Source organism: Callithrix jacchus, chromosome 11 (assembly GCF_049354715.1).
Source record: "Callithrix jacchus isolate 240 chromosome 11, calJac240_pri, whole genome shotgun sequence".
NCBI lineage: Eukaryota > Metazoa > Chordata > Mammalia > Primates > Cebidae > Callithrix > Callithrix jacchus.
Window position 1 is genome coordinate 5,814,724 of NC_133512.1, and position 26,760 is coordinate 5,841,483.

The 26,760-nt window shown below is 42.1% G+C and overlaps 1 protein-coding gene across 29 annotated transcripts in view; it reads right to left on the reverse strand.

Annotated features, from left to right (window-relative positions):
* ELMO1 (engulfment and cell motility 1) overlaps positions 1 to 26,760 on the reverse strand; it is a 588,268-nt gene that overhangs the window by 271,123 nt on the left and 290,385 nt on the right. For all 29 annotated transcript variants that reach the window (XR_013523821.1, XR_013523822.1, XR_013523824.1 and 26 more), the window contains one exon: positions 10,890 to 10,994. Coding sequence is in view for 25 of the 29 variants with exons in the window: in XM_054236998.2 (XP_054092973.2) it covers positions 10,890 to 10,994 (105 nt within the window). In the remaining 4 variants the exon portion in view is untranslated. The remainder of the gene's footprint in view (positions 1 to 10,889; positions 10,995 to 26,760) is intronic.

Consider the following 26,760-nt stretch of genomic DNA (forward strand, 5'->3'; position numbering starts at 1 on the left):
TGAGCTTCAGCTCTTTAAACTCTTGCATTACAACAATTAAAGCAGAAAAGGGAGAAGAGATAGCAATTCCCCCAGCACAGCAGCTGCTGAACTCTGCACAGTTAAGGTAGAAAATACACATTTAAAGGTGGAAGCTTGATCAATTACAGAAGAAACAAAGAGGGCTTGTCACAGAGCAGGTGCTGTACTCAACAAACCATCTAAACAAGACATAACAATGAACAGCATGGACTGAATCTGGAGAACCGGGTTGGAAAAACAATTAACTGGATCTAAGAGAAACCACAACGGTTACTGTGAGCTACATCTTGGCTGGTACCTCAGTGAGGGAGTCTGGTACATGTGAGACTTCTATAGTTTTTAACCTTTCAATTCACGCTGGACTTGGGTTTACAATAGATCAACCACACATAGCTTAGTCTCATTTTTTCCCTCAACAAATCAGTCACTGTTCTCAAGTCCCACGGTGTTTTAGAATTAGAAAAACATAAAAAACAACAAAACAACAACAACAACAAAACCTTTGGATAATGCTAGTAAAACAATCTGAAATCTCTTTGACCAAGGACTCTCCAAGATGGGCCACTTTCGCATCAAAACCACGAAAAGGCAGCCTGGGTCATCCCGGAAAAGCACTACGTGTGCCTGGGCAATGACTTCCACAGGGAGAAGTGTTTGGGTAAGGAGATCATCATGATCCCTGGCAAGAAGCTTTGCAACAAGACGGCAGGCTACATCCCGCATCTGATGGAGCAGATCCGGAGGGGCCCCGTGAAAGCCATCTCCATTAAGCTGCAGGACGAAGAGAGAGAAGAAAGCAGAGATAAGTATGTTCCTGAGCTCTCGGTCCTGGACCTGGAATCACTAAAGTAGGTCCCGACACTAAGGAAATGCTGTTTGGACTTTCACAGTCTGTCCAACCTGCAGGTCACTCAGTCTATAGTTGGGATAAATTTCAAAATACCACGTAGAGCTGTTTGGATCTTTCTGCAATGCTGTAATATTTTCAGTAAACCTGGGACGACAGCAGACAAACAAACAAAAACATTCTGAACCTAATGCTCAGCTTGGAGTGATACCACCAAGAGGGACAAGCAGATAACTACCAGTTTTTAGTTCTGCTTCAGATTTCAGACACCTCATCCAGCACCACAAGAACACAGGTGAGCATCCCAGGTGGTGTGAGCACACCGTAGACACTGCTACAGTTGGCTAATAGAGGTTTGTGGAATCTGCCCTCCCTGCCTGGAACAAGGGGTCTTCTGAGATAAAACCAAGCCCACATTTAACAATGATCTCATCCTCATGCTTAAAGCATTCCATTCAAGTCACTGGCTTTGGAAGTTGGAAATTCTTCCTTCCAGCTCAATTAGTAAATCTCATCACATATTCACACTCTCAAGGGGTCCCGATTGTTTGGCAGTAACAGCTTGGTTATTCACAATCAATGAAATTAATGCCACTATTTTTAAAACATGAAAAAATCCTGTATATACAAACAAGCCTCCAAGCTGTGGATCTTGCTCAAAGAAAGAACAAAAATAAAAGCCAAGAAAAAAAGTATTTAAATGAATTATGAGACAAAGAATCATTTCAAACTCAAAAGTCCCAGCAGTGCTGTGCCTTTGGGGTCCTTGTTATTCTAAACTGAATCGTTTCTCCACATCACCTAGAAGAAAAATGTCACTCAAATAAAAAGGTTCCTTTACATGGAATTGTGTGTTTAACTGGCAACATACAATTTTATTTAAAAAAAAATAAGAGCAATTGATGTTGAAGCCATTTCAGGGACAAGAGGAGGGGAGCTCTGTCAGCACAATGGGAACAAAAAAGATGATGTGCACTAAGTTATTCCAATCCTTTGCTTCATAGTTAAGTTTAATTACACATTACACACTGTCCTGTAATTATGTCGCTTGGGTAACTGCCAATGTTAAAGCCCCTTAGTTCATCTTAAAGACTTGCATCGTCTCCACCAGCACCCCTCCTTAATGCACAGCAGCCACTTGGTTCCTGTTCCCTTCGAAACAGACTGGTACCCTGCAAGGGATCCACTCTGCGGTCTGAGCCCTGGTACAGAGGGCTGACGATGCTCAGAGCTCCCAGAACCTTGGCCCAATGCAGCCTACTTATAACATAATCTTGTGACTTTTTTTTCTTAAAAATTCACAACCGGAAAAACTGGGAAACATGCCTTTTCCTTTTCCTCAGTCTCAGAAGGTTAGGATTAAAGTTCGTCATTCTCAGCCAGGGAATAAACACCCAACCAAAGATGACATGCCTGCTTTCTGGGAGTTTACAAGGGTGAAAAAATAAACACTGAGCAAATACATATAACCACCGCCCCCCCCCCCACCCCAGAAGACTGTACATCAATCAAGTACTACCTAAAGGAGTGGGAATGGAAACAATCAACTCAAATGGTTGAAGCACCTTCTATGTGCTGGTGGCGGCTCAGAACTTCACAAATGTCACTGCAGACTATCAGCATCCACGGGCACTAACTCGAGTGCCTTCAAGTACCAGGCAGATGACTAGAATGCAAGGAGTCAGCCATAATACAAGCAGGTGTCTGGGGCTCGGAGTTAACCGGGGAGGGAGTATAAACCCTGACAAGAGGCTATCACACTTTTTAAAAACACTAGGTCAGTGGAGCAAAACATATCCATAGGACTCTGTTGAACTGTGGCTACCACCTCCATATGAATCTATAAGCCCCTAACAAGCAAATGGTATGAACAATGAACACACACTATCTGGATTTAAAATTCAGCTCTGGTACTTCCTTAGCTGTGTGACTTTGGGCAAGCCACTTAACCTCTCTGTGTGTCAGCTTCCTCGTCTGTAAAATGGAAACAGTAAGAGTGGCAACCTCAGAGGGGTGCTGCAAGAAATAAATGAAAATGCTCAGCTTGGTCATTACAGTGAGTTCCCAACGTGACTGTGCATTGCTGATGTCTATGGCCCCTGACAAGAGAAGGTGAAGAGGTTCCACAAAATGACTTTGAGCTTGAGGTGGGCTTTCAGGAGAAGAACAGAGAGATCTACAGACTGGCAGGAAAGGGCACACGGTTTCTTTATCTTCCCATGTCTGGGAACATTGAAGGGAAATTATAAATAATCTATATTAAGTGCTCAGAATATTGTAAAGGCTCAAAAGACAGCAGCTATTCTCATGCCAGGTAATTTCATAGCATTTTCTTGAGGTTTCTGGCTTAAAAAGTCCAGGCCTCCTTGTCCTATCCATGAGTTAGGATCTAAATCATTATTTCTACCAAGTATTGTTTAAAAGTATGATTTACTATGTATGCATCATGAGGAAGAAAAACCCACTTAAAGGTTTTACAATAGTGTAAACATACTTTAAATTCCTCATCTGTTAACAAAAACGGCTATAAACAATCTTTCCAAAACAATTCTTCAGTAGAAATATCCATCTTTACCCATAGTCTGATTTACTTGACATATAAATATTTATCTTCCAAGTTGGTATAATGTAAGAAACATATGTATGCTCCGTCTCACAATTGCATGAAAGTATTGTACTTAATCTTATTTTTAAAGGCATTTCTATCTTCCCCCCCTCAGGAAATTCATTATCTTCTGTAACAGTCAGCCAGTATGCAACAATTTTCCAACTAGGTGAAATGTTAATCAGAAATTATGAGGAACGCTGAAGGAAGACTTGCAAGGTGCTGTCACCAGACTGTATACATTAATTATGTGATTTTTTTGGCATAGTAATTATATCTCAATAAAACTAGAAAACAAAAAAGAATTGCCAGATATGTAAAGAACAAACTGCTTCCAGGATTTACTTTTTAATTTTTCCCTGGAAACCACACGATTTTATAAATTCTGTTGGGTAACAGCTTTGTTGGGTAGGATTTTGTCAACTGGCTAGGTAGCAGTTTAATTAAGGCAAGATTATATTTATGACACAGCACCATGCCAAATCAAACAGAAAAAAGAGTCAGGCTTGTTCTATTACATACTGATTGCCCAACAGAATACTTCTCTAAGAAGCAGTACCATTGTCTAAAATTAGGTCACTGGGAAGGGGGACAAGCCCTAAGTGATTCTGATATAAACAGTATAATAACGTATAAAATAATGAAATATTTACCTGCTCAATATATTGTGAAAAACTGCAAAGAAGTATCAAGCAACATTTTTAGAACTTGACAGCTGTGCCCAGTATATGTCACATCTAAAAATCCCAAAGGAAACAAGGAGTCTCTCAAGGAAAAAGCAAATAAACAACTACTCCCTTCACTTGCTTGCTTTTCTATTTCTGGTATCTCAGAATCAGATCCTGCCTTTCTTCCCCACCATAGCCACTGTGCATGGCTCCACGTGGGCGCATGGTAAGTGTTTGATAATATTTCATAAAAAAGTAAATGAATGAATAAATATGAACAGTAAATGAATTTTTCTTCCTTCAGTGGATATTTTTTAGCATCTAAGAAGGTGGACTGTTTCTATTTCCTATGTGTTTTTTTCTTCTGAAAAAGATATAAGCAATAATAGAAACATCTCATGTGCATGCATTTGGCTTTTGTTGCTGCACATTAAGTGCTTATCTAACTGTTTTAGAGCCTGGGATTAACGCACAGTTTGCTTCTGTCTGACTGTAATGCCAAGAGGGGTCAGATGACTGACAATAGTTTCTGAACATCTGAATACTTCCGCACGATGCTTCTCTTGCCACTACTATCTCTGAAACATGAAAAGCTTTGCAACAATGCCTTCATTGGGCTCTTATTTTAAAATAACATCTCTTGTTTGTCAATCAAATATTTTTAGAAATGGCTTCCTGAACATGCTAGATTTCAGAAGATGTTTAACTGAATATGACCGACTTGTTTGATAGTCCTTCAGACTTTCCATTTTTCTAATCATTCTCTCTTTGAATCTGTCCCCTTTCTCTCCATTCCAAGAAGGACAACACTGTTGTCCTCATCAGACTCCCAGCCCAGAGACAGGAGGCTACAGAACTGGAAGGAGCCTGAGATTTGGAGGCCAAATACATAAGTTCAAATTCCACTTGTCTGCTGGCTGTTTGACAGAGCAGAACTCTCTGCACCTCTCCAAGTCCCAGCTCCTGAATTTATAAAATGGTGACAACAACACTTGCTCCTAGGGATTACATGAAGATTGAGCTCATCTGTGCAGCCTGTCTTACATGCTACCAACCCACACTAGGTATTCATTTTCTCTGGTGAAATGGGAGATGAATATTACCGTGAAGAATTACTTCATCTTGAAACCACCCTTTCAGGATGGTGGCCTTTTTCTTAAGTATTTCTTATTATTTAAGTTCCACCTTTGAGAGAGCCCTGGGTTTCCTTCACATTGCTTCCTGCTTTGTGGCTGAATCTTGACTCCCACATTGGCCAGCACAGGGCTTGAGCCAAACGAAAACCAAGTAATTTTGGTTTCTCAGTAGTTCCCAATGAATAATTAAATACATCAAGAACATAAATTTGGCTGGGTGTGGTAGCTCAACCCTGTAATTCCAGCACTTTGAGAGGCCAAGGTGGGTAGATTATTTGAGGTCAGTTCAAGATCGGCCTGGCCAAGATGGCAAAACCCCATCTCTACTAAAAATATAATAGCTGGCCGTGGTGGCACATGCCTGTACCCCCAGCTACTTGGGAGGTTGAAACACAAGAATCACTTGAACCCAGGAAGTGGAGGTTGTGGGGAGCTGAAACAGCACCACTGTACTCCACACTGGGTGACAGAGCAAGACTCTGTCTCAAAAAAAAAAGAAAAGAAAAGAAGAGGGAGGGAGGGAGGGAGGGAGGGAGGGAAGGAAGGAAGGAAGGAAGGAAGGAAGGAAGGAAGGAAGGAAGGAAGGAAGGAAGGAAGGAAGGAGAGAAGGAACAAACGTAAATTCTAAGTCCGAAGGTTTTGTTTCCAATGGAGTCACTAAGCTTCATTCTTCCAAAACACTGAGAATTGTTAATCCAAGGAGTAAAAGCAAAGCAAAACAAAACATCTACAACACACTCAATTCTGTACCATTATCCTGTCTCTGAAAATAATGACAAGGATCATGGGCATGAGCCAAAAACCCTCCCTCCACCTGTCTCCTTACTGAGACAGCCTCATACCATTCTCTTGGTGGGGAAAGCCAAGGAGTGAAGCATCTCTAAAAAAGTAAAAGCAATTATACCAAGAGTAAGTAAGACTCAAAAGTCTGAAATCATGCGATGCCTCCAGATTTTACTCCATGCACGATAGGATACTCAGATTTGCAATTCCTCCTCATGTTCTGTGCCTGTCCAAGTGTGGGGTAATTCAGTTATATCCACTGCTTTCGTCAGTTCACAGTTACATAATTTTATTCAAATATAGCATGAGAAACCAGGCTGCCCATCACAAAATTCACATAGCAAAAACATACCTTTATAACTGTTAGGAGGAACAAAGGCTATGCTTCTCCAATGGATAAAAGAGAGTTTATCATTGTCAAGAGACTTTTTAAACCAGAACCAAAAAAAACCTCTTTACTCATGTAAATTACAAGAAATGATTAAAAGCCACTATGTGCTAGGCTCTTTGCCAGAGGCTAGAATATAAATGAACCTTGGTGCCTGCTCACAAGACGATTACAATCCATTAGGGGAAATAAAAAGTAAATACATTTTAAGTTGTACAATGTTCTAGGATTTAAATTGTGTGTCTACAGTGCAAAGAGAGTGGATAGACTCATCCAGATAGAGGGTCAGGAAGTCTTCTTCAGACAGAAGATGGCCTTTGCCACGAGGGCCATCCAACAGGCACTCAGGCAGAAGCAAGAATGGGGGCAAAGACACAGTGGCAGAGTTCTGCCTGGCTAGCTGTTGCCTACCATCATTTATACAGACAAAGGCTATTGTGGCAGTGAGGGGATGGAAAGAGGGAAGGGGGAGTTGGCAGCAAAAGATAAAACCACAGAGATAGGTTGTGGACCAGGTGTGGTCCCTAAAGCACTCTGAACTCTGTTCAGAAAGATCATCCTAGCAACTGACATTGAAGATGTCTCTGAAGGTTCCAGACATTAGCAAGCAGGCCATTATGATTGTACTGTGACAGTACAGAGGAATGAATTGGAGGGAATAAGAAAGCTTAAGAAGCTGGAATACAGAGTGTGATATCTACATGGGCCTGAGCTTAGCCACCCAGATCTCACTGCATACTGCATGAGTCCTCCTAGACAGCCGTCCCACATGCATGTAAGAGTCTGGATGGTCCCAAGGCCTGCCCCTCACAGACCTGCACTATCTAATGACAGCACTGTCTACCTCTCACTCAAGCCAGGAACCTCCGTCTTCCTTAGAGAAGGTCAAGCTGATTTTAGTTCCAGAGTAACTCATTCCAACTGCTCCACTCCATTGCCACTCCCACTTCCCTAGTTCAAGATACCTTCATTTCTCTATAATTTCTCACATTCTATTTTTGCCTCTAGTCTTGATTCTCACATTGGTTTTCTAGTGGGACAGTCATTTGTCTAAACTTAATTCTTATCTTTATTTAAAACACTTCAGAAATTCTTCACTGCCTTTAAGTCCAACAGAGCTCTTCATATGGCTTAAGACACCCCTAGTGAACTAGCACATTTACCTCACAAGCCGCGCCCCATTTGCCAGTCCCTGCCTCGGCCATCCTATACTGTGTGGCTCCGTGAACAAGGCACGCACCTTGTACCTTTGTTCTCATGCTCCCTCCACATGAGGGAGCACTCCCATCTCTTCCCTTCACCTGATCAGTACTATTCAACAGCTCTGAGTCTAGATACCACTTCCTCCAGGAGCTTTCCTGAAATGACCCCCACATCTGTGTTAGTGACCGCCCTCTGTGTTCCAAGCATGGTCCTCCTCAATCAAGACACACGCCAAGTGACTTGGAAACTGCCTGGTGTTTGTCTGTTCATCCCCCACCCCGCCACCACCCCGACTCTCCATCTCAGTCCTCATTGACAGTGAAGTCCTCAATGTCAGCACCAATGCACAACTTGTTTTCTTTTAGGAATCCCCACCCTTTTTAGCTCATGGCTGTGCATTTGATGGTTACTCAGGAAATGCGCAGCCTGAGGGACTGATACAAGCAAAGGTCCGCAGATAGAGTCCTGGGGGTCCTGCGCATTTGACGGGCAGGAAGAGGAGAAACCTGCCAGAGAGACTAAGAGCCATGGTCAACAATAGAGCCAAGATGGATCACTGGCTGCTGGGTCAGAGAAGACTGGTCACTGGAGAGTGTCAGGTGTCAAGGGCAAGGCCAATGAGATGAAGGATGAGAAGAGTGCTCTGCATTTGGCAAGACAGCTTCCAGAATGCCGTGGAGAGAGGCCTTGGTGCAGGATGCTGAAAAGTGAGTGGCAGCAAGTCGAACACAGGGCGAAAAACAATTCAGGAACATGTGGCCAGAAGGCGGGTGAGGGGCCATGATACCTGGGAGTGACAAGGACAAAAAGGGAATATTTGTGCATACGTGTGTGTGTGTGTGTGTGTGTGTGTGTGTGTGTGTGACAGTTTTTTTAAAATTTCAATTATAAATCTGACTGGCAAAGAGAGTGAATAGTGAGGCTATATTCAGGTACAGAATAAGCATTTATCCAATGAAAGATATAAATAATAAATGAAAAACTGCATTCATAGAGAAGATATACATCCTCAATAAAGCAGGTTTTTATCAAAATGTAAACTGAAAAGATTGAGCCCATCCTTAATTCGGAAAAGACCATTGAGCTCATGAATCAAAATTTACTTAGCTGTCCAGATCACCTTTTTCACTACCTACAGCACTACTGCACTATCATAGAGATATTTATTTTCAAAGTCACCCTAAAATTTCCTTGAAGAGATCTTCAGACTTTATATATGCTCCACTAGCCCCACACATTCACATAAACAGCCTTATCTTTCTATCTAGTAAATGCCCCAAAGTCAAATGGGACACAGAAAAAATTAGGGAAAGGACACTTTTGAGAAACCAATAAAGTCATGTGAGATACAGGGAAGTCTAACCAATAAAGAAAAGTGCATGTGGACTAAAAAGCCACACTTTTCTTTACAAATAGTTGTTTTTTTTTATTTTAAGTCCTTGTCAAATATAAAGTTCTGTCCGGCTGCCATAGAGACCCCCAGGACTCTATCTGTGGACCTTTGCTTGTGTGCTTACAATGTTTAAAGAACACATTGAGGAAAACAGGCTTAAAACATTAAATTACTTTTCATGAGACAGATGCTTCTTATGCAATTAACAATACATTCAGCATCAATAAGCTCTAATTTTAGAAACACTCATCCATGAACATTAATCAGTTAATGATAAATTAAATTTCTACTTAGCTTCTACTTTTCATGCTCAACTCTCTCCAAGGTTATACTACATGGCATCTCAAAAATATTAATTTACTTACTACAAAAGCAGATTACATTCTTAGAAACCATCTGTGCAACAAATACATTCAGATATAAGTCAAATCAATGTTTTATGGAAAAACAATTTTCTTATGTGGGACTGTATTTCTAACCAAGCACCTGATCCCAAACCTTTGAGAGAAATGACCATAAAATCCTCTATATAATCAGATTACAAATAATATTTTAGAATAGGTCAAAGCTTCCCAAACTGCACATATATATATATAGAACAATATGCAAACTTAAAATATATTGTCTACAGAGAACTCAGTGATCTGGCATGGCCGTATTCAAGGAGGTCACTGCTGGGTGGTACAGTTTCTCACCGTGCAGACTGTCCCATGGATTATAGATTTTGGCCAGTAGCACTTCACTAGGCATGGTGACAATCGAAGAAACATGCCCGCACACTTCCAAATGCTATCTAGGGGAATCAAAACTGTACCAACTAAGAACTGTCGTCTCTCTGGTTTACAGAGGAAACCTGAGCCCAGACCAAAAGAACTGCCCACATTGACATCACTAGACATTGATAGTGCCAGGTCTCTAGGGAGCCAGTGCCACAGAGAATCCAAGAAAGAATGTGAGATGAATGAACAAGCTCTTACCTAATTTTAAGTTCAGCCTTACTCCTCCTGCTTAAGTGACCTGTTCATCAGATACTTTCTAAGCTTACATCTAGTCATTATTTTAACCACTCAACAATTCCCCTGCCTCATTTATTTATATCCTTTCCTGATCTTAACCTTAGATCTACTTCATCCCAATTGAGTCTGGGTTCTTCTCCCTGAGGACAGGGAAGAGGTGTCAGTACAAATGCAGGACTCCAGCCGAGCAGTCCTGATAGATAAGCCTTCTCCACCACTGCCACATTAGGCTCCCATTCATTACAACTCTGCCTCCTACATGCCAGCACTGCCCAGTCAGCAGGTGTCATCTTCCATTTCGCAGAGAAAATAGAGTCCCCCACATCCTTCCCCTGGACCCACAAATTAATCTACCTTTGTGACCTAGAATTTGACTAGTCTGATGTGAAATGTGAGGAGGCATTTAACTGCCTTCCCTAACTCTCCCATTTTTCTCGGTGTTTCTGTCTCTGCTATTGCACCTCCAGCATCCGACTGAACAGCCGTTGGCTTTGGAGTCATGCAGGTTTTTGGTAGGTAGTTCATTTCTGTTCCTTGTTTTTTAAGAGTTTTTGTCATAATTCAATATCGGACTATATAAAATGTTTCCCAAGTATCTATTGTATTTTTAAGGTCATCACATAGAAAAAAATAAATTGAAAGTTAAAATCCCCATTTCGGTCCCCTGATTGATTTCACTTAATTCTGATTTTTTCTTTTTTTTTTAGTTTGCTAAGAAAGTCAAAAAATACAGGTATCACTCATCTAAAGGTAATCCCTCCACATGTGTGAGTTTGAAACTAACATTGACTAGGAAACACACGATATCTGAAAAGGGCTTCATGCTTACCCGGATGTAGGCGTCTTGGTGGTGCTTGGCAAAGTACAGCATATTGTCCAGAGCCAACATCCCGGGTGGAGTCTGCGTGAAGTCCATGGCAGGGTTGACATGATTCTGTGAGTAAAACAAAATGCATGATATGGTGAATTCCTCAGCAGATCTTATCAGCCACCAGAGATCCGGTTTCCCTCTTCTAAAGTGAAGTCCTACAAGGCAACCTCCAAATCATCAAACATGATGACATTTTCTCTCTCCATGTAAACCTATTGAGGTGGATTGCAGGGACTCCTTTCTAGAGCTCCTCAGAACAGCAAAACCAGATTTTATACCTGGGATTAGGAAACTCAGCTGAAGATCCAAATATAGGACATTGGGAGGAAAAGAAAATGATGCAAAAAGTATTTCTGGTGGCTGTACTAAAATGAAACCAACGGCATTTGGGTGGAAAGAGCTGGGATAAAGCCACACCTCTGGCATTTAACTGGGGAGCTGACTGCAAGGAAACCATGGCCTACCCACACCTTGACTCTTCATCCTCATGTGGGAGGTTACATACAGCCATATGCATTGATGGGCTTTGGGAACTGCCAGGATTACACAATCCACAGACCTCTGAGCACAGATACCGGATAAAGTGCACATATCCACAGGGTTCTGGCATCTGCCTCCTCTCAGGAAGTCTGAGAATCTTCTTGTCTGGTCTTTAGGGTTGCCACACACAGCACACAGAACCCCAAAGATGAAATAATAGTTACAGATATGCAGAACTCAAACACCTCGGCAACACTAAAACAATTCAATTTAAAAGTGGGGAAAGGACGTGAACAGATATTTTTCAAAAGAAGATATACGAATGGCCAACAAGCATATGGAAGAATGCTTAACATCAGTAATCATCGGAGAAATGCAAATTAAAACTACAGTGAGAACCATCTCACACCAGTCAGAATGGTTATTAGTAAAAAGACAAAGAATAACAGATGGTAAGAAAGCGAAAAGAAAGAACGCTTATACACTGTTGGAGGGAATGTAAATTAGTAGAACCTCTATGGAAAACACTATGGAAATTTCTCAAGAATTAAAAATAGAACCACCATTCAATCCAGCAATTCCATTACTAGGTATCTACCCAAAGGAAAAGAAATCATTATACCAAAAAGTCACTTGCACTCTCATGTTTATTGCAGTACTATTTACAACAGCAAAGACATAGAATCTACCTATGTGTCCACCAATGGATGACTGGATAAAGAAAATGTTGTACACATACATAATGGAATATTATTCAGTCATAAAAAGAATAAAATCATGTCTTTTGTAGCAACATGGATGGAACTGAAAGCCATTGTTTTCAGTGAAATAACTCAGAAACAGAAAGTCAAATGCCACATATTTTTGCATCAAAATGGGAGCTAAATGACGTGCACACATGGGCATAGAGTGTGGAATGAGAGACAATGCAGACTCAGAAGGCTGGGAGTCGGTGGGATGACGAGAAATTGCTTAATGGGCACAATGCACTATGTAGGTGACGGATACACTAAAAGCCCTGACCTCACCGCCGTGCAGTATATCCATGTAACGAAATTACACTTGTACCCCATAAATTTGCCCAAATGAAAACTATTTACAAATATGCCTAAGAGGAGAAGGCCTGGCTGATCTGAACTCTCCATATACTTGAGATCACTCAGCAAAAACACGACAAGACTCTTAGTGATATTAGCAATCTACTCTTCACCATTAATCACTGAAAACAATGACCAAGAACTATCCTGAAAATTCAGATCTGTCAGTTTTTCCAAGATGGCAGATAGGAGGCAGGACTAGCTGTAGCTCCTGCTCGAAAGGATACAGCAGCATGTGGAGACTTCCGTTATGAACTTCTGCTCCAAGAACGACCACAGGAACATACCAGGATATCCGAGATAATCCACAGACCCTTTGAAGGAACTGTTTCACCACTGCAGGCTATCTGGGATGTAACCAGCACACTAAACAAAAGCACAACCAAGGATACTCACAGAGTCCACTTCACACTCCCACTAACTCCCACCGAAGCAGGTGCCGATATCAATGGCTGCAAGACCTGAGACAGATCCCATCACAGGACTCTTTGCAGACACTCGTCAGTGCCAGCATGGAGCTGGATAGTTCTGCTGGGTGGCTAGACCCAGAAGAGCAAAAACCATAACTACAGTTTGGCTCTTAGGAAGCCACATTCCTAGGAGAAGGGGGAGAATACCACGTCAAGGGAGTACCCCGTAAGACAAAAGAATCTGAACAGCAGCCCTTGAGTCACAGATCTTTCCTTTGATGTAGTCTACAATGAGAAGGAACCAGAAAAACAATTCTGGTAATATGACAAAACAAGGCTCTTTTTTTTTTGAGATGGAGTTTTGCTGTTGTTACCTAGACTAGAGTGCAATGGCACAATCTCAGATCACCGCAACCTCTGCCTCCTGGGTTCAGGCAGTTCTCCTGCCTCAGCCTCCCGAGTAGCTGGGACTACAGGCACGCACCACCATGCCCAGCTAATTTTTTTGTATTTTTAGTAGAGACAAGGTTTCACCTTGTTGACCAGGATGGTCTCGATCTCTTGACCTCGTGATCCACCAGTCTCGGCCTCCCAAAGTTCTGGGATTACAGGCGTGAGCCACCACGCCCGGCTGATAAAACAAGGTTCTTTAACACCCCAAAAGATCATACCAGCTCACCAGCAATAGATCCATATGCCTAAGAGGAAAAGGCCTGGCTGATCTGAACTCTCCGTATACTTGAGATCACCCAGCAAAATTCACCAACCAAGTTTCTCTACCTTCAATAGACTCACCTAATACATAAGAACTCACATAAATTTAAGGTAAAGGGGTAGAAAAAGATATTCCATGCAAATGGACACCAAAAGCACCACTAAAATTTATCCATGTAACCAAACACCACCTCTTTTCCATAGGTTGTATAAGTGCAACGATTTGAATATTTTATTTTAGCATTTTATCCTGATTCATTTATTCCAATGTTGGAAAGTGTTTAAAATACCGGAGTACTGCTACTAATAATGATACATCTCAAAATAAATACGATTGTAACAAAAATGAAAACCATGCTGCATGTCACATACAGTGTGGCCCAATCTTCATTGGAAATAAACGACCCGAGATTAAGTCTAAAAAGCAATTCGCCATTAAAGATTTTGTAATGCTGTTAGTTACTGAGCAAAGGATAGTAAAGGATACCTCCTCCCCATTACACACAAATTGATTATTTTCACTTTGATACATTGGATTTTCATGAACACAAGTAACACTGAAGAACTTAACATTCGCTGAGTACGTTCTGGGTGTTAGCACTATATTGCACTTGACATGTATTAAATCTCACACGTGGTAGGTGCTATGCTGATCCCGGTTCTACGGATCAGGAAGCCGCTGCTCAGATGACTCCAGAAGCTTGCCCCAGTCCTCACACCTGTGACGGCATCACAGGCAATGATTTCACTGGACAATACGCCTCAACCATCTTTTGTTCCTACTTTTTCCCTTACCACCAGGTTGGAAGTTGAATGCACTTATGTTGGTACTGCCAGCATTTAGCCTTCACATAGACTGAGAAAGTGTATTTAAGAAAAACGTAGGCTAATCAGTATTAGCCGCTGTGCTGCATGGACCAGCCAACACAGGAGGGGAGCCAAATATAAATGAGAAACACGTAACGTTTAGTTCAGACCTATTTCTAGTGTTGCTCTGTGAGTTTCAAGAATAAATACATAAAAAAAGGAAATCTAGTGGGAAAAAAATTAGTTTCTCTGAATCTAATTCCAACAATTCCCCAAGCTGTATGTGCGTGAAGCTGATGGGGAGAAGATGCTGTGGCTCAGGTGTTACCAGTCGTCTTTAAATTTTGCACCCAATATGCCCTTGAAGCCTCCTTTTATCAATCACACCCCTCCGCGGGCATTCTTTTGCTGTTTTCAAAAACTTCTGACAGTTAAAAAACAACGGAATTGATTTTTAGGGCTCCTTTAAAGAACTGTGTGACTAATTAGCAAATAGTCTCAATAAAAGAATGCTTACTATACACCAGGCATTGCGCAAAGTGCCTTGCATACGGAGCTGTTAATCTTCACAAAACTCCCACCAGGTAGATACTATCATCATTCCCCGAAGGAAACCAAAGCACTGACAATTGGGTAGCTTGCCCAAAGTTTCAGAGCCAGTTATACGCCAAAGCCAGACTGTGAACTCACATCCCCGGCTTTTAACCAGGTTGGTCAACAACCCAACATTGCTGGGAATTTCACAAAGATGTCCAATGCAGGTTCTCCTCAATCAGCATTATTCCCTCTGGCAGAGTGGGCTTGTGATCCATCTTTTTATTTATCTATTTTAATTTTAATTTTATATATATATATATATTTTTTTTTTTTGCAATGGAGTCTTGCTTTGTCACCCAGGCTGGAGCACAGTGGTGGGATCTCAGCTCACTGCAACCTCTGCCTCCCAGATTCAAGCGATTCTCCTGCCTCAGCCTGAGTATCTGAGATTACAGGTGCCTGCCACCACGCCTGGCTGATTTTTATATTTTAGTAGAAACAGGGTTTCACTATGTTGGCCAGGCTGATTTCAAACTCCTGACCTCAGGTGATCCATTAGCCTCCACCTCACAAAGTTCTAGGATTACAGGCGTGAGCCACTGTGCCCCATCTAGCAATCTTTTTAATGAAAGTTATAGTTTCTCCGCCCCTCCCAAACATTATGATGGTTGTTCAATAAACCATGTCCTAATTGTCTGCAGCAAACAGACTCTTACCGAACAAAAGCCAACTAGAAAATTATCTCTGATTTTCAATGACTTGGCCTAAATTATGGAATATCACTACATTTTAGATACAAATAAAAAACGTTTTGTGGCGGAGAGTGAACTATGTTCTTATTCTCTCTTTCTATCTCACTCTGGGTATCATTTTCCCAGCTTTCTTTTTTTGGTTTTAATAGCCAGTTAAATAATTTTACAACCACAAATTTTAATAACAGGAAAAGGAAAAGAATTTCACGCCAAAACATTTAAAAGCTTTCTGCACTGTGACAAAAATACTCTGAGAGCCCAGCAAGGCCAGCAACTCCCCCACTCCTTTCTTATTTATGAGATGCTCTGGATACAGATTTATTTTCTTTTCTTGCTCCATGTTATTTTTTTCCACCTGTCTTGAAATGGAAGCTGCAGGAGCTTTGATAAATGGCTTAAAATTTTCCCTTGTTTTACTGCAAAGCCTGTGTACCTCTGTACATGCTTCTGAAATGCCATTTGTTAGTTCCTGTTGAAATGCTGCTCTGTGAATCACAGCAGACAGCTCTCAGCCCCTAGAGAAAGTGGGGATGGCTGCTTCCCTTTCCAAAACACCAGAGTTTTTTTTTACTTCGGGAAAGTAGTACCCACCAGCTGAAGATATTATGAGTTACTTTGCAGCAAGAACACGATGTGCAGTTTGGGTATCTAGTCTAAACATCTAGTTCCTGGAAATCAGTTTCTTTTCTGTTACCCACTTGTCAATTTTTCAGCTGAATTATTTCAATCACAAGGTAAGGTATAAGCTCTAGGACAGAAAATCTCTAAACCTATTCTGTGACCATACACCACAGGCTTTGAGAGCTAGAGTAAACCTTAAATATAATCTAGGCTGGTCCTCTTACTTTATAGACAAAAAAATCTGAGGCCCTGGTGGAGAATAACAGCAATGCTCAAACTCGAGGAGGCATGTGCATTTCTTGGAGGGCTTGTTAAAGCACTGATTGCTGCCCCCACCCCAGCGTCTGATCCAGCAGGCCTGGGATGAGGCCCAAGAATCTTCATCTCTAATAAATCCCCAGGTGATACAGATGTTGCTAGTTGAGGACTCTTTGAGTCCCACTGGTAGAGAGGATTGCTCATCTCAAATGACACAAGTAATATCAAAAGATCTTGAATCCAGATCCATAGTTCCTCCAATGCCCATGCAGCCTCTATGTTACATCACACTTCAACCCACTGGTTCCCAGGTGCACACGCATTTTAAATATGCTTGCTGTTCATTATCTGCACGGTCAGGACTCTCAGCAATAAAACAAACCCCTGTATTCAGAAACGGAAATTATAATTTAGAAGCTTCTCACTCCAATGACTCAAATTTCTGACTAAAATAATACATATTAGCACCTCCGCAGGGAAGTAGCAAACTGTAATCAGTCAATATTTCTACTCTTGAAAGCCTCCTGGTTGGGAAAACAGTACTGGCACTAGGCTGAATGATTTTTAAACGATCTGTGTTTTTCAATTACCGGTGTCATCCTAGTCCTTTATTAGCATGGATAATAAAGAGATGATGATGATGCCTGCCAGATGGCATACTGTGGGGAAAGCCTTTGAGGATTTAGGAGTTAATATTTGTGTTATATGAGTGCCTACACTTGCTGAACAAATATAGCATTAAAAGCAACCTTTAAAACAAATCACACTGAGTGAATATTCATTTCATCTGTGAAAAGCCCTATTCAAGGCTATTTCCTGAGGCTGGTGGTTCAAGGTCATGTTCTCTAAGGAGAAGAGCGGTCATCTAGGAACTCTGTCAAATGATACGTGCCCAGATAAATGAGTATGTGGGTGTTTCAATAAGCTCCTGAGAACAGCTGTTTTCTGTCTTAGATGCACCTGAAAAATCCCCTGGGAAGCTTTAAAAAAATTCTGGTGTCCAGGTTCCAGTCCAAATCAGTTCAATGAGAAGCTCTGTGATTGGGAACCAGGCAGTTGGATTTTTAAAGCTCCCCAGGACATTGATTCCAATGTCCTTCCAAGGTTGAGAACCACTTTCCAAATCATTCTCAAGAGCATGAGACTCTCCTAGAGGGTCTGTTAAACCACAGGTTGCTGGGCCCCACCCCAGGAGTTTCTGATTCAGTAGGTCTGGAGTGGAGCCAAGAATTTGAATTCATACAAGTTCCTAGATGCTGCCGATGGCTTCTGGACAATACTATAAGAACCACTGCTCCAAAGCCACATTAACCAAATGCAAGAGCATGTTAGAGAGCTATTTCTAGCAGCCCATGGAGCTGGAATCCTTGACTCCCCCTGTACCAGGTGTTGGGTTAGGCAGTGACTCTTAGTGAAATGACTGCTTTAGGTAGGACATTCATTCTCTGAGTTGACATGGGCCCCACCACTCACTCCTCGCCTGGCTGCTTACACGTTTGTATAATGAGGCTCTTGAAGGCCTCTGATTTTGTAACCCCCAACATGGACCAGTGTCCCAAAGATCCTTACAAGTAGCCTCTAGGAATCTTTAGATTCTGCTGTTGGTCCCTCTCCATATGCAATAAGAATCAACAGACTGGATAAAGAGAAGACAGTCTATCAAACCTGACCTAAGACAGAAACATGTTTTATTACTCAGAGAGCAGAAAAATAAGTATGACAAGGTGTTGGCAGTGGTACTGATGGGCTTCACATCAGGCACTCCAAATGCAAAATTCCAATTATCTTCCCAAGCACCCAATGAAACAAGTGACAAGGTGCCTGTCGCGGTTCTCATCCAATGGAACCGGCAACTTCGGCAAGACCATGTCTAGTAAGCAGCAGAGTCACCACTTCAATTCTGCAGCTTTTTCCTCTTCGGGTTCAGAAAGTCTTTGGTGACTAGGAATACGGGGTCCATCAGCAAGAAGAAATTTGATCAGAGAAATGGAAAGCCCCATAAAAAAGATTTTCAGAAATTCAAGCACATGTCTACAGATTAAGGGAAATCTGGCTCGTAAATAATTCAAGAGATCCCAGCTCCTCATCATTAAAATTTGATTCTTTAACGTAAGGCACAAAGTTGCTTCATGAAAGAAACCCCCAGGAAGGAAGATGCCAGGGATCGAGACCAATAGATTTTAAGCCTCCCCCCACGCCTCCCCCCAGATTCCCCAGTGTCCCCAGTGCACCTCTCTCTCTGAGGCACGTCCTCTTCTCTTTGCCTGGCCTCCTTAACACTTCTGCTCATCTCTCTCGTTCCATTCACCCACCTGCTACTTCCTGGCCCCAACCTTGGCTTTGTTTCTCTGGGCTGGGCAACTCCACAACTGTACCCCTCATGTGATACCCAAGCTCTAAGGCCACCTGCAAGCATCACTAAGGGAATCTCCTCCCTGAGAATGTTCTGAAACCAAGCAGAGTCCACAACCATTCAAATTATCAACTAAGAGTTAGAGTTGGCCATAAGTCCAAGAGGAGTCAAGTTCATGTGGCAGCCAGCAGGCGCTGCCATGTTGGGTTTTACTAATAGGAGTACAATAAGAAAAGAAGAGGTTCCGCTGGACTGGGCCCTGCCCAGGTCACATCTGGACACGATGCACAGTCTGGAGGCCGCAATGCAACCCAACTCCTGACACACAAGTAACTGTGCACACGAGAGTGGCCAGAAAGCAGCAGAAATGTCAGAACAGAGGCATGTCAGAAAGTTGGGGAAAAAAACTACTTATTTAGCCCAATAAAAAAACAGAAAGGTATGTGAGGTGTGGTGACAAACTGAGATGGAAGCTGTAGGTTAGACTAACACTGTCTTCAGGCATCTGGAAGGGTATTGGCAGTATTCCGGACACACTGTAGAAACAGGAGCAGCAGAGAAGTTTTTGTCCTGAGCAATGTCGTAGTGAGGGCTGGATGTACGGCAGGGACACTGTCTAGGGAAGGAAAAGGCAAATGACCACTAGATGCCTTGCAACCCCCAGCTCCTTCTTCTCATCACACAATTTTGGATGTCTATTACTATCCAAGGCACTGTGCAAGACAGAAACGGCACATTTCATCCAAAGGTGAGTTTAAGACTAAAACAGTTCACCTGCCTTCAAGGAACTTCTCTTTCAGAGGTGAGTTGTTAAAAGCCGTAACAATACAGCAAGACACATACAACCACAAATGGCCCAGGCACACATGATGAAAGAGAAACCAAAGATTCCGGATTTAAGGCAAATAACACTTTTAACAATCTACTCTTAGAAAAGGCTACGTGCCGCCGTGTATGCAATCCATGAAAATCTGAGTTGATGCTTACGTCATTTTGAGGAAGCAGAACTGAGACTTCCTGAACAGAAGAAAACCCTTGAGCATATTTTATTTGGTGTGTTGATCCAACAGTCAATACAAATAATTACCATAAAAACTCAATTAAAAAATGTGTTGGGAATAAATTTCCTTTAAAAATGAAGCTGGTTAGTTTTTAAAAAGTCTTTATGAATATCAAAACAGTGCTGTCAAGGTTTATAAAGATATCAGCAATTTTTCTACTCAGCTGAGTGCATGCAGGATTTGGAACAATCCAGGTATCACAGCTCATTCTAGCAACAATGTCCTATTCTTTCTTCCCTACCTCCCAGCTCCTCCTGTACCACTCCTTTTATGGCCCCCTTTCTCCCACCTCTTGTCACTTTAAAACAAGGGATAAATATATGTCATGTACGGCGGGCATCTTTGTCTCTCTTTTTCATCCATCCCCAGAGAGAGCGCAGGCTACGACGTCCAGCAAAGAACACGGCACGTGTGCAAACATCACTCTAAGGTGGCTCTTGATAATGCATCATGAAACTCATTCTCCTGGAGCCCAGCACAGCTCTCCAGGCAGCCTCTCGTGAGGAAGCATCACCAGTTTGGGAGGGAAGACCTCTCTACCATGGTGAAGCTAGACGCTGATCAAGCTGCAGCCGCTACACGTGGACTCCCAGGAAGTCAAAGAGACGCAAAGATTTCTTCAGAACCTAGCACTGTCTGTTCCTATCTTCAGAACCTAGCACTGTCTGTTCCTATCTTCAGAACCTAGCACTGTCCGTTCCTATCATAATGCTGCAGTACAGTTAATAACTGCAAAACAGGGGAGGGACAAAAGGCTTTCTCCCTGAAGACATTCTTCAGTGCTTTGTTTATAATAGCAGAAGGATGTAAATGGTCACGATGGCGGTAACAACAGCTGTGATTGCGGTAGCAGGAGCGAACACATACATAGAAATCACTGCTACCAAGTACCGCCCTCGGCCAGGGGTTAGCCAACTACAGCCCAGGAGCCAAAAGGTTTTTGATCAGTTGTGAGTCTAAAATATTTTTTCTTTTACATTAAAAAAAATTTTTTTTTAATCAAAAGGAAAAAAAATCTGTGATGTGAAAATTACATGAAATTCAAGTTTCAGCATCTATAACAAAAGTCATACTAGAGCTCAGTCACACTTATTGACTTGCATATTGTCTGTGGCTGCTTTCATACCAGGGAGCAGAATCCAAGAGGTGTGACAGAGCCTTGCATATGGCTACCAAAACTTAACACATTTACTACCTGGCCCTGTATAGGAAACATTTGCAGACTTTGTTCTAAGTGTTTGATCATTCATGAATTAATCAGAAAACCGGTCCTTGTCCAAAGTTAAAAACTCCTTAATCAAAAGTTTAAAATGTTAACAAAGAAATGCTAATATTTTTCTCCCTGAACAACACAGAGGCCCCTTTGTAAATGTTTAATGTTTTTCTCCCATGGATAAATATTGTAATGATGTCAGAGACTCCCAAATGTTTCACTAAACAAATTCTGTGTCCTGCAAATGTTACGTTGAAAGAAATGTCTTCAGTAACCTTAGTTCATGGCTAGAAGGTCCCCATTCCCCTGCCAGCTAGTATCAGTGACTCAGTACTCAACATTTGTGTTTTAGGGCCCCTTCTCCTCTTTTGTTTAAAGGCAAACCTCAGATGGAATCTTTGATATTTTCAATCATAAAAGATGACGTCCAATTTTGACATGCTAGGGACCTAAGCCGTGGCTGGTAGACACAGCTTACCTCCCTTCAGTGTCCTTTTTTTTTTTTTTTTAATTGCATTTTAGGTTTTGGAGTACATGTGCAGAACATGCAAGATAGTTGCATAGGTACACACATGGTAGTGTGTTTTGCTGCCTTCCTCCCCTTCACCCACATTTAGCTTTTCTCCCCAGGCTATCCCTCCCCTGCTCCCCCTCCCCGCCGCTGTCCCTCCCCTATTCGTTCTTATAAATGGCAACGTCTGAAGACTTTGGTCTCTTTTCTATAACAGGCTATGTATACTTCCTTTTCTTTTTCTTTTAACAGGTGACATATAACTCTCACACCTATTTTAAAGATGAACAGACAGAGACACAAAGAGATTAGCTATCTTGCCCATATTCACACAATCAGTGTGTTGGGATTTGAATCCAACTATTCAGAGTCCACGTACTTAACTGCTACACTAAAAAAAAATTTGTACATGATGGAAAATCAACTCCAGGGAACACTACGCAACATTTTAAAATTATGCTCACAGAGAATTTACTTACGATGAATTAAAAGGGTAGGAATATATAATACATGCTCGTATTTTGTATAAAATCTCTATAGTAGCATATAGCCATTGCCAATGTATATTTTACAGAGAATATTTTTATATATTCTTATTACATAAAGTATACTTGGATTATCGATATCAAGACAAAGGCTTAGCATAATTATGGAATTTGTTTTTTTTGAGACTAAGTCTCACACTGTTGCCAGACTGAAGTGCAGTGGTATGACTTTGGCTCACTGCAATCTCTGCCTCTTAGGTTCAAACAATTCTTCTGCCTCAGCCTCCCAAATAGCTGGGACTAGAGGCACATGCCACCACACCCAACTAATTTTTATATTTTTAGTAAAGACGGGGTTTCACCATGTTGGCCAGGATGGTCTCGTTCTCCTGACCTGGTGATCTGCCCACCTTGCCCTATCAAAGTGCTGAGATTATAGGCATGAGCCACCGCACCTGGCCATATTTTTTAAACATATTAAAATCTGGAAGGAAATCTGGAAGTAATAATGATTTATAGTCGTAGGAAGATGGGTGATTTTTTTAATCTGTCCATATCTTTCTAACTTTTTCTAATAAAGATGCATTGATTTTTACTTATATTTGACTAGAGGTGTGCCCGTTGTTCTCTAACAAGGAAATAAATTCATTTTGCAGGAGAACATAAGAAACAGTTTGGCTTCTCATTCTGGACCCTGCTCAAGTACCCACTGAAGCACTGCCCTGCAGGTCAGTGTCCAGCTGTTCCAGACGGGCTCATGCTGGGCAGAAAGGCTCATGCCCACCTACCCAAGTCAGTCCTCTGCAGTCGGGACAAATGGCCTACATTCTGCCTGCAGCATTTCAAACGGTGTGGGGATACTAGGGTGTGGGTAGAAGAGGGCAGAAAGAGGATCTCTCTGATTTGAATCCTCAGAGTCAGGGGCAATCTCAGGTCCCAAGGTCTCTTGGGCTTGAGCCTCTCCGCCTCTCCAGGATGTCTGCCCAATTTGCCTTCCCTGCCAGAGAATATCCCTCTGGGCTTTAAAGGATCCCCATCCTTTACTGTACCCCTTGAAGCCTGTACCTCCTGGAGCCTGACTGTTCGTACCACACTTCACAGTTCCTCGGGGATCTGTATGGCCCGGGCTTCAGCACAGGTGAATCAATTCATCACCAACTGATGAATTAGGCTGGCCCCAGGTGATGATCCCCTGTAAATGTTAAGAACTGGGTAATAGAATCCTGATGGGGCCTTCTATCTCCCAGGCCTTCTGATCTGTAAATTTTCAGGGAAAACATATTGGGTTGAACACTGAACTGACAATATCTGGCCATTTTTGACCTATAAAAATGTAATGTCATATGATTCAGCCTAATAGCAGCATAGCTAAATAGACACAATCACCCATTGTGAACCTGAAAGTTTCTCAAAGGAGATGGTTTTCTGGAGAACATATCGGAAGCAATTCCAGTGGGAGTCAGCTGGAGCTGAGGATAAAAAGACAAGAGAGGTAGACATAGTTCTGGCTTGAAAATCAGTGTTGAACTTAAAATTTTAAATTAACTTTTCTCAAATGCGTCTTGTGACACCCCACTATAAAGCCAGCAAATACCAAGGAGAAATTATCCACTCTCTTTCTCTATCATGGGTCAGGAGCAGCAGAAATACAGTGACTTCTGCTTTTGTTTTGTTTTAGCCCATGGAAATCTGCCTACCTGCCAACAGAGCAAGTGTGCCTTTCCCAGTCCTGAGAACTTTTCAGAATAAGGATTTGAGTCTGTCACCAACCAGAGAAGTAATAACCTTGATGGAGGATGGGAGTATTATAAATGTTAGGTAAATAGCATGTGAATGCCACACTGCCCCTAACCTTAGCAAACAGATTAGACAAAATAAAAAACTACTATGTTAAAAAATAAAAAATAAAGCTTTGGTGTCCTTGTGAACCTCATGCAGTCATGGTTCCAGGTAAAGTCCAGCGTGACCTTGAGCATCAGAGGAAGCTGTGCCTGAAATCTGGATGGCAGGAGTGGCCGTCCTCCTCCAAACCCACAGCAGAGGTAGGGAAGGCCTGGCCCACGAACGTTGCCCTGAGCTGCCCGGGCTGTGTGGGAGTGGTTTTCATTTGAAGCCGGGATACAGGGCAAGTCGCTTTGTCTGAGAAAAAAAATCTCAATGGGAATAGCCACTTAGTATATGGAATGTAACAAGTACGATCCCATTTTTTTACAGAAATGATCAAATATACCTATGTGTACACATGTGTGAATGGGTGTGTGCGTGCGTGTGCACGTGTATACACACAATAAGAGCTTTAGAAAAGGCAGGAAGCATACACTCAGCTAACAGCACTGGAAAGAGGGAAGGCTGTAAAAGGGGCAGCTTCATTTAGTGAAGCTAAGGAGGAAAGGCTATGGTTTAAAAAAGGAAAGGAAAGGAACAGAGTTTGTGGTACAAAGTTCCATGTAAATGTATTAGAAAGCACCAGATTTTCAGTCCATTTACATGTGAGCATGTCCATGATGACCTGAGAAACGAAGAAGCAAGTTTTTGTATAACGTGTATAAGCTGGTTGTACTGGGGCAAAACCCAAGCAAACGGTAGCCCTCTGTGTCTATGTCCAGTGGTGTCTGCCAGCACGGACACACATAAGGGACACATGTGGGGAAGGATCCACAGGCTGCTCAGAGAAGCAGTGAGGGGCAGGAGAAGCTGGAACCAATTTCTTAAAGTCTATTTTTTGGTGGCAATTATACTAACCTCAACCTCCTCCAACAAGTGGGCACTTCAAGAATTATAACTGACAGGAAAATGACTTTAAGAATAGACTTACGGCTCTAAATTGATAATGTTACTTCGAAATACAGGTGTGAAGAAAATGTCACTTAGTATTTCCACAAACATATTGTCAAAGAATAAAAACGTTCAGGGGGCTGGGTGTGGTGGCTCCCGCCTGTAATCCCAGCACTTTGGGAGGCCAAGGCGGGTGGATTACCTGAGGTCAGGAGTTCGTGACCAGCATGGCTAATGTGGCAAAACTCCATCTCTACTAAAATACAAAAATGAGCTGGGTGTGATGGCGTGCACCTGTAGTCCCAGCTATCGGGTGGCTGAGGAAAGAGACTCACTTGAACCTGGGAGGCAGAGGTTGCTGTAAGCCAAGACTGCACCACTGCACTCCAGCCTGGGTGACAGAGCAAGACTCTGTCTCAAAAAGAAAAAAAAAAAAAAAAAAACAGAGGAGTAATATGCATCAGCTTTCTTCTCTTCCTCCCTTTCCTCCCAAAAAAGGGAGGAAGAGAGAATGTGAAGGGAGTTATACAACTATATCTGTAATGTGCTATTTTATTAATAGTTACAACATAAAATCACATTTGAAGAAATACAGCAAAAATGTTAGTATTTGTAAAATCTAAGTGGTAGGTACATCCATGAATACCATTTAATGGTGCTTTTCCCTTATGGTCAAAATATTTCATAATGAAAATTTGAGTTTAGAAAATCTACATTTTATTAATTTAAAGCACAATGAAACTCTGACCGTCGCAAACTCAAGTAGGTTTGATAATTTCAGGACTTTGTGCTTTAAATATTATGGAATAATACAAAGTAAAATCAAAGGTGGTTGTTTGCCAAAAATGCAAATGCATGCTTGCATTTGATAGTACTTTCACAGTGATTATGCTATCTTCTCCCTCTGCTGTGTGCTGCTATGTAAAAGAGAGCTGAAATATATTTTCAACAATGAAGAAGGAAGTAAAATATTAAAGGTGACCCTTGGAGATCAGTTTTCATATTACATTTTGTGAATTCAATAGATGCCTCTGTTTCTCTTAGATAAGGAATATTAATAGGAACATTTCAGGCCTCCACAAATGGATCTTTCCTGAACAGACCTAGAGCATATATGCACAGTCTTTGTAAAACCATTCTGAACATATCGGTACGAAATCCTCCCCTGTCTACAAAATGGCACGCTTTTCCTTCCTATCCCCCCTTTTCCCTTCTATTTCCCCACTGTGATTCTAACGAAAAGCTTTTGCTGGCTTCTCACAATGTCAGACAGAACAGCAGAGGAGCAGGGCAGTTTGAAGCTGCCGTAGGTACTGCGTCTCTCGTGGCCCTGTGTGTTGGAGGCAGTTTGAAGCTGCCGTAGGTACTGCGTCTCTCGTGGCCCTGTGTGTTCATCAGTAGCCCCCAAATATCCCCAGAATAGCCCACCTGAGAGAGTGGGTGCCTGGGAGTCCTGTGCCCACCAGTCATGTGGCATCTGCATATCCAGATGTCCCACCCCAATCAGGCTTTCGGCAGGAGTGAGAGAGCTTGGTCCTTCAGGCCTGATGCTCTTCATCAGGTGAGAGGCTGGCTGCTTGCCACAGGTGGGAAAAGCAGACATAGGGGGCAGCACAGCGTCAGAACCTGGGCTCCACTGCAACCTTCAGTATCAGTTGATGTTCTTAGAATGAAAGGCCACCTTCCTAAAGCCACGTCTTCTCTCGTAACGCAGCAGAGGTCCTACTCTCTCACTGGCCTGGTGTGAGGGTTAAA